Source organism: Trichomycterus rosablanca, chromosome 23 (genome assembly GCF_030014385.1).
Source record: "Trichomycterus rosablanca isolate fTriRos1 chromosome 23, fTriRos1.hap1, whole genome shotgun sequence".
Taxonomy (NCBI): Eukaryota; Metazoa; Chordata; class Actinopteri; order Siluriformes; family Trichomycteridae; genus Trichomycterus; species Trichomycterus rosablanca.
Genome location: NC_086010.1, coordinates 18,324 through 32,614, shown reverse-complemented (window position 1 = coordinate 32,614; position 14,291 = coordinate 18,324). Strand labels below are relative to the sequence as shown.

Below are 14,291 nucleotides of genomic sequence, written 5' to 3'. Positions count from 1 at the left end.
CAGACAGACACACAAACACACACACCACAGACGCACACATATACAGACACCACACACACACACACACACACACACACACCATAGACGCATCTACAGACACACACACAGATAGACAGACAGACACACAAACACACACACCACAGACGCACACATATACAGACACCACACACACACACACACACACACACCATAGACGCATCTACAGACACACACACAGATAGACAGACAGACACACAAACACACACCACAGACGCACACATATACAGACACCACAGACACACACACAAACACACACACACACACACACACACAAATACATAAGCAGCTTGTTCAGTTATAACAGTAATAAGCCCTGTTCTGGCTCCGCCCCCCCCCTGCATGTGACTGTTGTAATAAACTGTGATAAGGCCACATTACTTACATTCACTGTACTTATTCACTCACTCACACACTCACTCACTTACACACACACTCATTCACACACTTACTCACCTACACACTCACTCACTCATTCATGTTGTTTTATAGCTGATTTCTTGGTTTATTTGGAGGTTTTATATGTTTTTATCTTTGATTCACTGCAGGTTAATATATATTTTTTAATTTCTATATTTATTTTGTGGTCTTGCTAATGGAGAATGAGAGTCGACCACTGTGGGAAAACCCGACCCAGTTCATATTAGCATGTGTATCGTACGCTGTGGGACTGGGTAATGTCTGGAGATTTCCTTACCTCTGTCAGATGCATGGAGGAGGTACGAGTAACTATTTATTATTTCTTTTTTATTTCTAGAAAACACTTCATATAAACACACGATTACCACTAATGTTTATGTTCATAATAATAATAATTTATCTTAGTATTTTAATATCTTAGTTTTTTATTGGTTTGGCAGTAAAAGGTGTAAAATTGTTTTCCTTTTTGAGTGATTTGGAGCAGCACAAAAAATAAGGCACATCATTTACAGTAATAAAATTGTTACAGGTATAAATGCTTTCCGGTCAGATGATAATGATTAGTAATTTGAAATGTTAAGTCGGTGTAGGAGTTTTATTTATGTTTTTTGCTATTATTGGTGTTTCTGTAGAATCATGTGATGCTATTAAGTGTATGTTAATCACGCTGATGAACGGAGTAGCTGGGGTTCTGATGGTTCTGCTTTCATCTTTTCTTTTTTATCTCATTTTCCCACTTTTTTCTGTGATTGTGCAAATCACTTTTATTGTCACGTCACATAAACTAGAATTATCTGTTCAATAAATACAGATGATTGTTTTATAATCTATTAATGATTAATGTATGATATACAAAGATTACAGGACATTGCACTGTGAGTCCATGATTAAATGTTTATTGCAGGATATGTAGAGATTAGAACAGGTATTGTACTAGAGATCATATATACTGTATGTATATATATATATATATATATATATATATATACAGTGTATCACAAAAGTGAGTACACCCCTCACATTTCTGCAAATATTTCATTATATCTTTTCATGGGACAACACTATAGACATGAACCTTGGATATAACTTAGAGTAGTCAGTGTACAACTTGTATAGCAGTGTAGATTTACTGTCTTCTGAAAATAACTCAACACACAGCCATTAATGTCTAAATGGCTGGCAACATAAGTGAGTACACCCCACAGTGAACATGTCCAAATTGTGCCCAAAGTGTCAATATTTTGTGTGACCACCATTATTATCCAGCACTGCCTTAACCCTCCTGGGCATGGAATTCACCAGAGCTGCACAGGTTGCTACTGGAATCCTCTTCCACTCCTCCATGATGACATCACGGAGCTGGTGGATGTTAGACACCTTGAACTCCTCCACCTTCCACTTGAGGATGCGCCACAGGTGCTCAATTGGGTTTAGTCCATCACCTTTACCTTCAGCTTCCTCAGCAAGGCAGTTGTCATCTTGGAGGTTGTGTTTGGGGTCGTTATCCTGTTGGAAAACTGCCATGAGGCCCAGTTTTCGAAGGGAGGGGATCATGCTCTGTTTCAGAATGTCCCAGTACATGTTGGAATTCATGTTTCCCTCAATGAACTGCAGCTCCCCAGTGCCAGCAACACTCATGCAGCCCAAGACCATGATGCTACCACCACCATGCTTGACTGTAGGCAAGATACAGTTGTCTTGGTACTTCTCACCAGGGCGCCGCCACACATGCTGGACACCATCTGAGCCAAACAAGTTTATCTTGGTCTCGTCAGACCACAGGGCATTCCAGTAATCCATGTTCTTGGACTGCTTGTCTTCAGCAAACTGTTTGCGGGCTTTCTTGTGCGTCAGCTTCCTTCTGGGATGACGACCATGCAGACCGAGTTGATGCAGTGTGCGGCGTAATGGTCTGAGCACTGACAGGCTGACCTCCCACGTCTTCAACCTCTGCAGCAATGCTGGCAGCACTCGTGTCTATTTTTTAAAGCCAACCTCTGGATATGACGCTGAACACGTGGACTCAACTTCTTTGGTCGACCCTGGCGAAGCCTGTTCCGAGTGGAACCTGTCCTGGAAAACCGCTGTATGACCTTGGCCACCATGCTGTAGCTCAGTTTCAGGGTGTTAGCAATCTTCTTATAGCCCAGTCCATCTTTGTGGAGAGCAACAATTCTATTTCTCACATCCTCAGAGAGTTTTTTGCCATGAGGTGCCATGTTGAATATCCAGTGGCCAGTATGAGAGAATTGTACCCAAAACACCAAATTTAACAGCCCTGCTCCCCATTTACACCTGGGACCTTGACACATGACACCAGGGAGGGACAACGACACATTTGGGCACAATTTGGACATGTTCACTGTGGGGTGTACTCACTTATGTTGCCAGCTATTTAGACATTAATGGCTGTGTGTTGAGTTATTTTCAGAAGACAGTAAATCTACACTGCTATACAGGCTGTACACTGACTACTCTAAGTTATATCCAAGTTTCATGTCTATAGTGTTGTCCCATGAAAAGATATAGTGAAATATTTGCAGAAATGTGAGGGGTGTACTCACTTTTGTGATACACTGTATATATATATATATGGATTGTATAGAATGGATTGTATGGGATGTGGATGGAGATCACTGAACTGATGATCTGATGACGATGCATGTGAGTGTCCGTTCAGCATCCTGATGGCTCAGGGGAAGAAGCTGTTTCGGAACCTTCTGGTTCTGGTCATGATGCTCCTGTAGCTACTGCCAGGCAGTGGCTTGGGTGGTTGAAGTCTTTTATAATTCTCCTGGTCTTCCTTAGGCAGCGGCTGGTGTACAGATCTAGGAGCTTCGGCAGTTAAACCCCACTAATGCACATTTAATGGATGCTTACAATTTTGACTCAGCTGAGCAACTGAGGGTCAAAAGCCTTGCTCCAGGGCAACTTGGCAGTGGTGAGACTTAAACTAGCAACATTACGATCAATAGTCTGGTACCTTAACTGCTGAACTACCACTGCCCTGCACTGACACTGTGCTGTTAAAACATTCCACCAACACTGCTGCACCTAATACACTCAAGTCAGAACTAACCCTAGAACACACACTTTCATTATCAGGTTGCTTTTGATTGATAAATGAAGTTCAATAGGGTAACAAGGTGTACAGAGTTACAATCAGTATACTCACATATGTCCTCTATATGGTAGGTATAGCTTATTAACATAGGTATATATTGTAGACTTTTTGTATTGTATATACTGTGTGTGTTTGTGTGTGTGTGTGTTTGTTACAGGAGGGTTTTTAATCCCATATCTCCTCATGTTGATTCTGGAGGGAATCCCTCTGTTCTGTCTGGAACTTGCTTTGGGGCAGAAAATGCGATTAGGCAGCATTGGAGCGTTCAATGCCATCAGTCCCTACCTCAGTGGAGTGGGTGAGGAATTATGCTCAATAACCATTTTATACATGGCCAAAAGTATAGTCCCCTCCACAATTACTGGCACCCCTGGTAAAGATAAGATTATGGAAAATGTACCTTTTGGCCCTGAAAGAATGAGAAAAATCCAGTTTATTAAATTTTTTTTTTTTTTTTAAGTCAGCCACTGATTGTGCAAGTTCTCCTACTTAGAAAGATGAGAGAGGTCTGTAATTTTCATCATAGCTACACTTCAACTATGAGAGACAAAATGAGAAAAAAAAATCCAGGGCTCTCACAGACCTGTAACTTCTTCTTTAAGAAGCTCTTCTGTCCTCCACTCGTTACCTGTATTAATGGCACCTGTTTGACCTCGTTATCTGTATAAAAGACACCTGTCCACAGCCTCAAACAGTCAGACTCCAAACTCAACCATGGCCAAGACCAAAGAGCTGTCGAAGGACACCAGGAAGAAAATTGTAGACCTGCACCAGGCTGGGAAGAGTGAATCTACAATAGGCAAGCAGGTTGGTGTGAATAAATCAACTGTGGGAGCAATTGTAAGAAAATGGAAGACATACAAGACCACTGATAATCTCCCTCGATCTGGGGACCCACGCAAGATCTCATCCCGTGGGGTCAAAATGATCATGAGAACGGTGAGCAAAAATCCCAGAACTACACGGAGGGACCTGATGAATGACCCGCAGAGAGCTGGGACCAAAGTAACAAAGGCTACCATCAGTAACACACTACGCCGAGAGGGACTCAAATCCTGCAGTGCCAGGCATGTCCCCCTGCTTAAGCCAGTACATGTCCAGGCCCGTCTGAAGTTTGCCAGAGAGCATATGGATGATCCAGAAGAGGATTGGGAGAATATCATGTGGTCAGATGAAACCAAAATGGAACTTTTTGGTAAAAACTCAACATGTTTACATTTTCAGCATTTAGCAGACGCTTTTATCCAAAGCGACTTACACAATGAGCAATTGAGGGTTAAGGGCCTTGCTCAGGGACCCAACAGTGGCAACTTGGTGGTAGCGGGGCTTGAACCGGGAACCTTCTGTTTACTAGTCCAGTACCTTAACCACTGAGCTACCACTGGTGTTTGGAGGAAGAAGAGTGCTGAGTTGCATCCCAAGAACACCATACCTACTGTGAAGCATGGGGGTGGAAACATCATGCTTTGGGGCTGTTTTTCTGCAAAGGGGACAGGACGACTGATCCGTGTTAAGGGAAGAATGAACGGGGCCATGTATCGTGAGATTTTAAGCCAAAACCTCCTTCCATCAGTGAGAGCATTGAAGATGGAACGTGGCTGGGTCTTCCAGCATGACAATGATCCCAAACACACCGCTCGGGCAACGAAGGAGTGGCTCCGTAAAAAGCATTTCAAGGTCCTGGAGTGGCCTAGCCAGTCTCCAGACCTCAACCCCATAGAAAATTTGTGGAGGGAGTTGAAAGTCCATGTTGCCCAGCGACAGCCCCAAAACATCACTGCTCTAGAGGAGATCTGCATGGAGGAATGGGCCAAAATACCAGCTACAGTGTGTGCAAACCTGGTGAAGACTTACAGGAAACGTTTCACCTCTGTCAATCCTTTTTTTCACATTTTGTCTCTCATAGTTGAAGTGTACCTATGATGAAAATTACAGACCTCTCTCATCTTTCTAAGTAGGAGAACTTGCACAATCAGTGGCTGACTAAATACTTTTTGGCCCCACGGTATAAGCTGACACAGATGTCAAAAACACAGGAAAGACCAGAGAGCTTTCAGATGAGGGGAACATGTGTCGACTTTTATAAGTCAGGAAATAAATAAAAAGCTGCTCACCTGAAAATGCTTAATTCTACAGATAAACTATTAAAAAATATAAAATCAATTGAAACTGTGAGAAATTTGCCTGGACGAAGACCCACACACACAGTGCAGAGGAAGGTAAGAGAAAATTTCCCATGGATCACTGCTGGAGTGTCACAGAAAACAAATTGCATCACACATATGGTTCTGGGGTCAAAACCACCATCAAACTTCACCTCTATGCCAAAAGATTTTAAACAAAAATTCTTGAGAAGGATAAATAAATGATCTGAATAAATGTAAATGTAATTTTAATTAAAAATTAAATTGTTCTCATTTCTCAGTGTCAGTTTGAATTAATTTACCAAAAGTTTAATAAACCTTTTTACTCATCTTTACCAGGGGTGCCAGTAATAATAAACAGAGAAGACTGTGGACACCCGTGTACATTAATATGAAGTCTTATTCTCCTCTGGAAAGGTTTCTGCTAGATTTGCACATTGAATAAAGTGACTTGTTTGAGAAACTTCTTAACACAGTGAGACGTGTAGATCAGTAATGTTCATAATGCAGTACGGAGGTGTTTGATTCATTATTTTTCTTTGTAGGAATTGCCAGTGTGGTCACATCATTGTATTTGTGTTTATATTATAACGTCATTAACGCCTGGAGCTTCTGGTACCTGTTCCAGTCATTCCAGGTTTAAATAATTCTTATTTATTTAATTTTTTAGAATGTACTTTCATCATTATTGTCATATAATTTTTCATTTTCCTGCTTTTTCCTCCCAATATAGTCATTTCCAATTCTCTATTGTGTTTATGGTGTGTGTGTCTGTGTGTGTTATATTTAGTCGGTGCTACCGTGGGCACAGTGCCCATTAAACACGAATCATACAGGATATTTGAAGGAGTGTGAAGTTGCTACAGCAACACAATATTTCTTTTTCCGTGAGACACTGAACATTTCGGGGTCAATTGATGAAGACGGTGGTGGGCTTCATACAGGGCAGGCACTCTGCCTCCTGCTGGCATGGACTATTGTCTACCTTTGTATTGTCCAGGGAGTGAAATCTACCGGCAAGGTAAAAAAAACTAATTGAAACTAAACAAGAAATACTGTTAGTATAGATGTTATAGATCAATGCCTAGAGTGACATCTTAATATTTACAAAAAATTAAATAAGGTTAAGGTACAGCAAACGTTCTTGAGAAGCAGACAGACTGAGTATGGAGAGAAAAGAAATCGAATGAAAAAATCCTTACAGAGCCCACATTTAGTTTAGACCTGTCTATCTAACAGCATATTAAAATGTGTAAATAAAACAATCACTGATGTCATTTCTATGTTATTATTAATGAAGCTTATTTTCAGGTTGTGTATTTCACTGCAACGTTTCCATACGTGGTCATGATCATTTATCTAGTCCGCGGAGTCACTCTACATGGAGCCCTGAATGGAGTCAAGTACATGTTCACTCCAAAGGTAGGACGGACTTACACTTACAGTGAAGGGAAACATTTATTGAATTACATTAGTTTTATTTAAAATAAATACAGTGCAAATTAGATTTTCTATTCTTCATTGCATATCTTCTCAAGCTCCATCAAACTGGCTGTAAGCATATGTGAATTGCCATCTTCAGGTCTTACTACAGATGTTTGATGGTGTTTAAGTCTGGGCTTTGGCTGTAAATGGTATCCACTTCGGTGTTGTTTTCGCTGTATGCTTTGGGTCATTGTCATGTTGAAAAGTGGACTGTCGTCGTAGAGTTTGTGTGTGCCTTGGAAAAGGTTTTCTTCAAGGATGTTCCTGTTAACTCGATTCATCCACAGTACATACCAAAGAGGAACACCGCACAGCATGATGCTGCCACCACCATGTTTCACTGTAAGGATGGTAATAGATGTACAGTACCTGTTTTTTTTAACAGACTTGGTGCTCAGTGTTCTGCCCAAAGAGTTAAATTTTTGTCAACCAGAAAATTGTTTTCCTCATGAGTCACATGCATTTTATACATCACTGTGTCTGAAACACCTGAACTCAGTAATTAGGAGAAGTGTCTACACATCTTATGCTTATTGTGATGTTAGGATATAAAATAAACTGTCAAGGTGGAGATGTTCATTCCACATCTGTAATGTTTCACCTCTTTTATAACTTTCATAATCTGTAGTGTGAAGTGTGTGTTAATAATGTGTGTGTTCTGTGTGTGGTCTGTGTGTGTAGCTGGAACAGTTGTTGAATCCTCAGACATGGATTAATGCTGCTACTCAGATCTTCTTTTCTCTTGGTTTGGGTTTCGGATCTCTCATCGCTTTCGCCAGTTATAACGATCAGAAGAATAACTTTGAGCGTCAGGCCGTCAGTATAGCACTTATTAACAGTGGAACTTCAATCTTTGCCAGCGTTGTTACCTTCTCCATCTATGGCTTCAAAGCTACACTCAACTATGAGAACTGCTTGGAGAGGTCAGTGTATGTGTTAGAGTGGAAATGTGTAAGAAAGAGTGCTAGTTTGTGTGTGTGTGTGTGTGTGTGTGTGTGTGTGTGTAAGAATGTAAATGTGTAAGAGAGAGTGCTAGTGTGTGTTTGTGTTTAGGAAAGTGTGTGTGTGTGTGTAATAATGTAAATGTATAAGAGAGTGCTAGTGTGTGTGTGTGTGGGTGTGTGTGTGTGTGTGTGTGTGTGTGTAAGAATGTAAATGTGTAAGAGAGAGTGCTAGTGTGTGTTTGTGTTTAGGAAAGTGTGTGTGTGTGTGTAATAATGTAAATGTATAAGAGAGTGCTAGTGTGTGTGTGTGTGAGTGTGTGTGTGTGTGTGTGTGTGTAAGAATGTAAATGTGTAAGAGAGAGTGCTAGTGTGCGTTTGTGTTTAGGAAAGTGTGTGTGTAATAATGTAAATGTATAAGAGAGTGCTAGTGTGTGTGTGTGTGAGTGTGTGTGTGCGTGTGTGTAATAATGTAAATGTGTAAGAGAGTGCTAGTGTGTGTGTGTTTAGGAAAGTGTGTGCGTGTGTGTAAGAATGTAAATGTGTAAGTAAAAGTGCTAGTGTGTGTGTGTGTATGTGTGTGTGTGTATTATAACTCACCACTGTTAATGATAGACTCATGTTTATTTTTATGTAGTATAAAATCAATATGATTTAAATTATTGTACAAACTTCATTACTAAATAGTGAGTAAATTGCAAATAAAAACAAAGAGCAGTAATTTGTTTTATTATTTTTCTTGTGAATATATGCTAATTCCTAATTAGATGCTTGTAACACATTTCTGAAAAGATGGGACAGGGACAGAGGTGGAAAGAGTACTAAAATATTGTACTCGAGTAAAAGTACTGTTACTTTAATGAATTTTTACTTAAGTACGAGTAAAGTTACTATTCTAAAAATCTACTCAAGTAAAAAGTAAAAAGTAACTCATTTAAAATGTACTCAGAGTAAACGTTACTTAGTTACTTTTTTTAACAGGAGTGGGTGACAAGTGGATATAAATCTCACAATGGTTGTTTTTTATTGAAATATAATAGAAAAAACATGTTGATACAACATTTAAAATTTAGGGATGTGTAATGTCATTTTAGTACAGACCATTCCATAAAACTAAATGCAATGCAACCACAGTATGTCTCTTCCCTGTAGTTTTTTCTGTATTACCGAGCGGAATGTAATGAAATGAAATGTAAGCCCAGTTTGGCTACAAGTTATACAACAGATGATTTATTGCATTGATTTTAAACTATTTTTGCTATTAAAATATACTTGTCAATTTGTATACTTTTGACAACAATCTTTTTTTCTCATTTGTTGTTTGAATTAGATGATTGTTCATCATTGTAGTAGGCTGTATTATAGTTACAGTAGCGCCTCTCGCTGCCTGAACAAAAGAAGAATGAAGAGCCTTTTTTTTTTTAACGGCTCTAAAAAAAACCGAGCCAAAAGATCCGACTCCCCATCGCAGAATTTACTGCAGCAGTTTCCCAGACGCGATTTTTTAGCGTTTATTTTACTTACATACTTAAGTAAAAGTAAAATTACTGGTTGTAAGATCTACTTTAAAAATGACAAGTACACAAAAAAACTACTCAATTACAGCAACGCAAGTAAATGTAATTCGTTACTTTCCACCTCTGGACAGGGTTAGGGTTAGTTAGGGCTCTGGACAGTGTAAGACCTGGAATGCAGTGGAACAGGCGATGATGTCCTAATTGGATATAAAAGGAGCATTAATAAAAGGCTCAGTCATTTATGAGCAGGTTCGAAATTTACAGCATTTAAGACCAACATCTCTAAAGAACCTTCATGGACTCTTTAAGAAAACCCTCGTCAGTAACCACAATTCTTCACTGCATCTAGAAAAGAAGTTAAAATTCTACTACACAAGTGGTTACACAGTAACAACATTAAGAAATGTTTCCCGTTTCACACGGCGCAAGCTCACGGCAGATAAACTGTAATCTGTGCTGTGATGTGACGAGTCCACCATTCAAATGGCCCAATAAACTTTGTGTTCCGCTAAAAAAAAGGACAGTCCCGAATTCTTATAATAACTACAATTCTTATAGTTCAAAAGCCAGTGTCAGGCTACCTTCTGCATGTGTTACAACAGTGTGGCCTTTTGGTAAAACACTGCAGGTGCTAGACTGGCCTACCAGTCCAGACTTGTCTCCAGTTAAAAACTGTGGTGCATTATCAATATATGACAACTGGGATCTCAAATTATTAAGCAGTTAAAATGTTTTATCAAGCAAGAATAAGAAGAACTTTTACTCCTACAATAATCGCTACTGGTTTTATTGCCATTTTTACTGTTTCAGTTTTTTGGGAGTTTAATTAGTAATTCATTATTTTGTTCAGTTGTCTTTGTTTTTGCGGAAATAAATTATTATCTAAAATGTGCTGATTACTTTTTTATTTTTTGTTGAATCATTTCTTCTGGTTAAAGCTTTCTAACAGCAGGGTTATTACAGGCTATCTGCAGAGTCACTGTAAGGATGTTATATTCAGGCTGAGGAATATTATATTATATATATTAATATATCATTATATTTATTGGAAGGAGATTGTGGGTTGATTCTCTGTGTTCAGTTATGATTGTAAGATAAATATTTTAATAGTGTTTAATAGTGTTTATTTTTATTTAGTGAATCTTTTTTAATTGAATATTGTTCTGTTTCATTAATGATAACGTATTACTATTTGAATAATGGGGTAATCATTATAAAAACATGATTATTTTTGTTTCTTACAGGACGAGGGTGTTGCTGTTAAACACGTTTGATTTGGCTGAAGATGTCATTATTAAAGAAAACGTAACCATGTGGATCAGAGAATTAAATCAGACTCATCCTGAACAGCTTAGTCTGATTCAACATCAACTGGAGACCTGCAGCCTCGAGTCTGAACTTAATACGGTGTGTGTGTGTGTGTGTTTATAAAACACATCAAGCATCCATTGGGGTCCTGAATACAGAGAAAGTCATGCATTCAGTAACATGATAAGATGCTTTGTGGGAGATTGTAAAGTAACAGAAGATTACAACAGAAGAGAGAACATAACAAATACCAAGAAATTATCATAATCTGAGTTTATAATGTGTGAGTTTATATACATTTGTGATGTGTATGTAGGCAGTAGAGGGCACTGGATTGGCGTTTATCGTGTACAGTGAAGCTATAGTGAAGATGCCCGCCGCTCAGCTCTGGTCGGTGCTGTATTTTCTGATGTTGTTAATGTTGGGGATGGGCAGCATGCTAGGTAACGTCACCGCCATCATCACCCCCCTCAGAGATTTCCAGGTTCTCTCAAGAAACCTGAACAACGCCACACTGAATGGTACTGATTAACTTAGATAGTAATCAAGTGCAAATTTATCAGCTATCACCTAATAATTAATGCTTTATCATTATCAGTCGACTACTAATGAAGTACTAATGATGCTCTGTGGTGCAGAGTTTTATAATGCTAGCCCTCCAAAGCTATCAGCCAGCCGGCATCTACACTGCCATGATCGGTTCTGGCTGAGGGTAGGGGTGGACGAAGTCCTAAGATCAATTAACAGCTTGTCCACGCAAAGCCTGCCTTGTACCGAGTGTTTCCTGGTTAAACTAGACCTGCCACAACCCTGACCAGGATAAAGCAGTGGATGAAAATGAATTAAAAAATGAATCTACTAATATTTATTAATAGTACTAATATATAATACATACTAATCAATCATTTAATCAATTACTAATATATTATTACTAATCTATGAAACTGAGTATTACACAGTGACTTTAGTAATGGTTTTTATTTTACTTTACAGGTTTGGTGTGTCTCCTCTGTATGTTGTTGGGTTTTGGTTTTACCACTAGATCAGGTAATTACTGGTTTGCAATATTTAATGAATATGCTGCAACGTTTTCACTGCTCATCATTGCTCTGACTGAAGTCATCTCCGTCTCCTACATCTACGGAATGAGCAGGTGAAAATGACTAATATATGAATACTATATAAATATTTTATTTATTTATCATCAGTAAGATACATGACATAAGTTTATCATTTTAATTCTACAGTCATGTTACTATGTTTATAATCTTATGATTAAGAATGTTGAGAATATTATTTTTATCTTTTACAGAGAGTTTATAGCCTTTGAAATTTTCTGTACTGAACCAGCTTTATTTTTAGATATTTTTATTTATCTTCAGTACATTACTCAGACAGCCAGAGAAATTACTTATATACACTTAACACACATAATATTGTTTTTAATACCTGGTCGCCCGCAGAGCATGTTCTAAAAATAGCACCAGTGACTATAGAGCTTCGTCTAAAAAACATTTGTGTTGATGTTCTTTCTGAACCAATAACAGTTTATATTGATGTAAATAAAAAAAACCTGATTTTATTTCATATTAAAGTGACAACTTTACGTTCATGTAGGATTATTTTTCTAAATGTTTAGGTTTGAGAAGGATGTGAAGAGCATGTTGGGGCACCGGCCGAACTGGTACTGGAAGATCATGTGGGCATTTGTTAGTCCTTTCCTGCTGATTAGCCTTTTTATTTTCTACATTATTAACTACATTCAGGGAGGAAGACCAACGTACCAGGCCTGGGATAAACACACGGTGAGAGACATTTAAAATATTGTTTATGTTCTTTAGTGTTTAGCAGAACTAAGAACATATTTATTCTAAAATCAAAGTTTTACCACCTCAGCTCTTCCCAAAATACCTGTGTGAGACTCTTATGAATTCTTATGGATAATCTGTATACCGTCACCCTGTAGGTGGAAAACCGACTCTGTGTTGGAGGAAAACTCTTAGGACTATAACCCTAGACCTCCTACATGAACTGCTTAACTGGCATGAAAACTCATTACAGATGTTTCTAAATTTCTTCATTTAAATTTAGTTCTTTTGTATTTAAAATTAATTTTATCTACTGCTACTGCAGTTCTGTATGAACGGCTTGAACATTTCCCCTGTAATTCTGCTTCCTGAACTTCTAAAACTTCTAATTTTATATTGTAACTAAACTTACCAATAATAAGAAAAATAATAATAAATAATTTGAATTAAACCCACACAGGTGAGGGCTCTCTTCATAGAGTGGATTTAAATAAAGAGGAAGCTTTACCAGTATTTCCCAGTAAATTTCCAGGTTTTGGAGGTGTGATGAATTAGAAGTCTGGGTTAAGTATGTTTAAGGTTGTGTAGTTTTGTGTAATTGTGCCGATAGTTAATGACTTTGTATAGTTGTGCAGCTTGTGTGTTAGTGTAATTTTGTTGCTTGTATTTGTTTAATAATGCAACTGATGTGGTGTGAAGTTAGTGTGTTTGTGTGAGTGTGTAGTTAAGGTTTTGTATAATTGCTGTAGCGTGAGGCTGATGTGTTTATGCAATTGTTTAGTTATTGTATAATTGTGTGATGTGTGTTTGTATAATTGTTAAGTTAATGTGTGGTTGATCTTGTGTGTTTTTTTCTGTAGGGTAAGTCAGTAGCGATGGAATATCCAGTTTATGGTCAGATCTTCATCACTCTCCTGCTGGTCTCCTCAGTGAGCTGTGTTCCTCTCGCTGCCATCTACGCCTTCTGTACCAGACACAAGCGCAAAGCTACAAACCATCAGGAAATCCACACCATTACATCAACCATCACATCTAGCAGAACATCTAGCCTAACATCATATCAGCCATAACATTAACTATCACGTCAACCATAATAATGTTGTGACACTACGAGTAAAGAATTTTAATCACTAAGCACTAAAACTATAGTAGCATAAACAAATTTAGGATGTGTTGAAGAAAGCCAGCTTTAATTTAACATTCTAAGTCAGGATTAGTGGGCATTAGGTTAAAATGACACAAAATTGAGTTTTGTATTGTTGCAGTGTTTATTAGTACAAACCCTATTTCCATAAAAGTTAGGACATTTCGTAAAGGGCAATAAAATAATCTGTACATTTGTTTATTATTTTGAATCTAACCCTAACCCTAACCCTTTACAAAAGTAGAAAGGAAATATTGTAGGTTGGCTATAATTGGTTATAATTTGAAAATATAAACAAAATTTGAATTTGATACCTGCTACACACAGTAAAATGTTGGACGGAGGCAAAATAAGATTTAAAGAT

At 38.1% G+C, this 14,291-nt stretch overlaps 1 protein-coding gene across 1 annotated transcript; it reads left to right on the top strand.

Moving 5' to 3' along the window:
- Positions 1 to 631: 631 nt before the first annotated feature.
- LOC134300726 (sodium- and chloride-dependent transporter XTRP3-like) lies at positions 632 to 13,853 on the top strand. The gene is made up of 11 exons (XM_062985146.1): positions 632 to 755; positions 3,738 to 3,878; positions 6,270 to 6,361; positions 6,515 to 6,745; positions 7,036 to 7,146; positions 7,891 to 8,132; positions 10,912 to 11,074; positions 11,292 to 11,496; positions 11,969 to 12,128; positions 12,615 to 12,780; positions 13,644 to 13,853. Exons 1-11 carry the CDS (start codon positions 632 to 634, stop codon positions 13,851 to 13,853), a joined length of 1,845 nt encoding a protein of 614 aa, XP_062841216.1.
- The last annotated feature ends 438 nt before the right edge of the window (positions 13,854 to 14,291 follow it).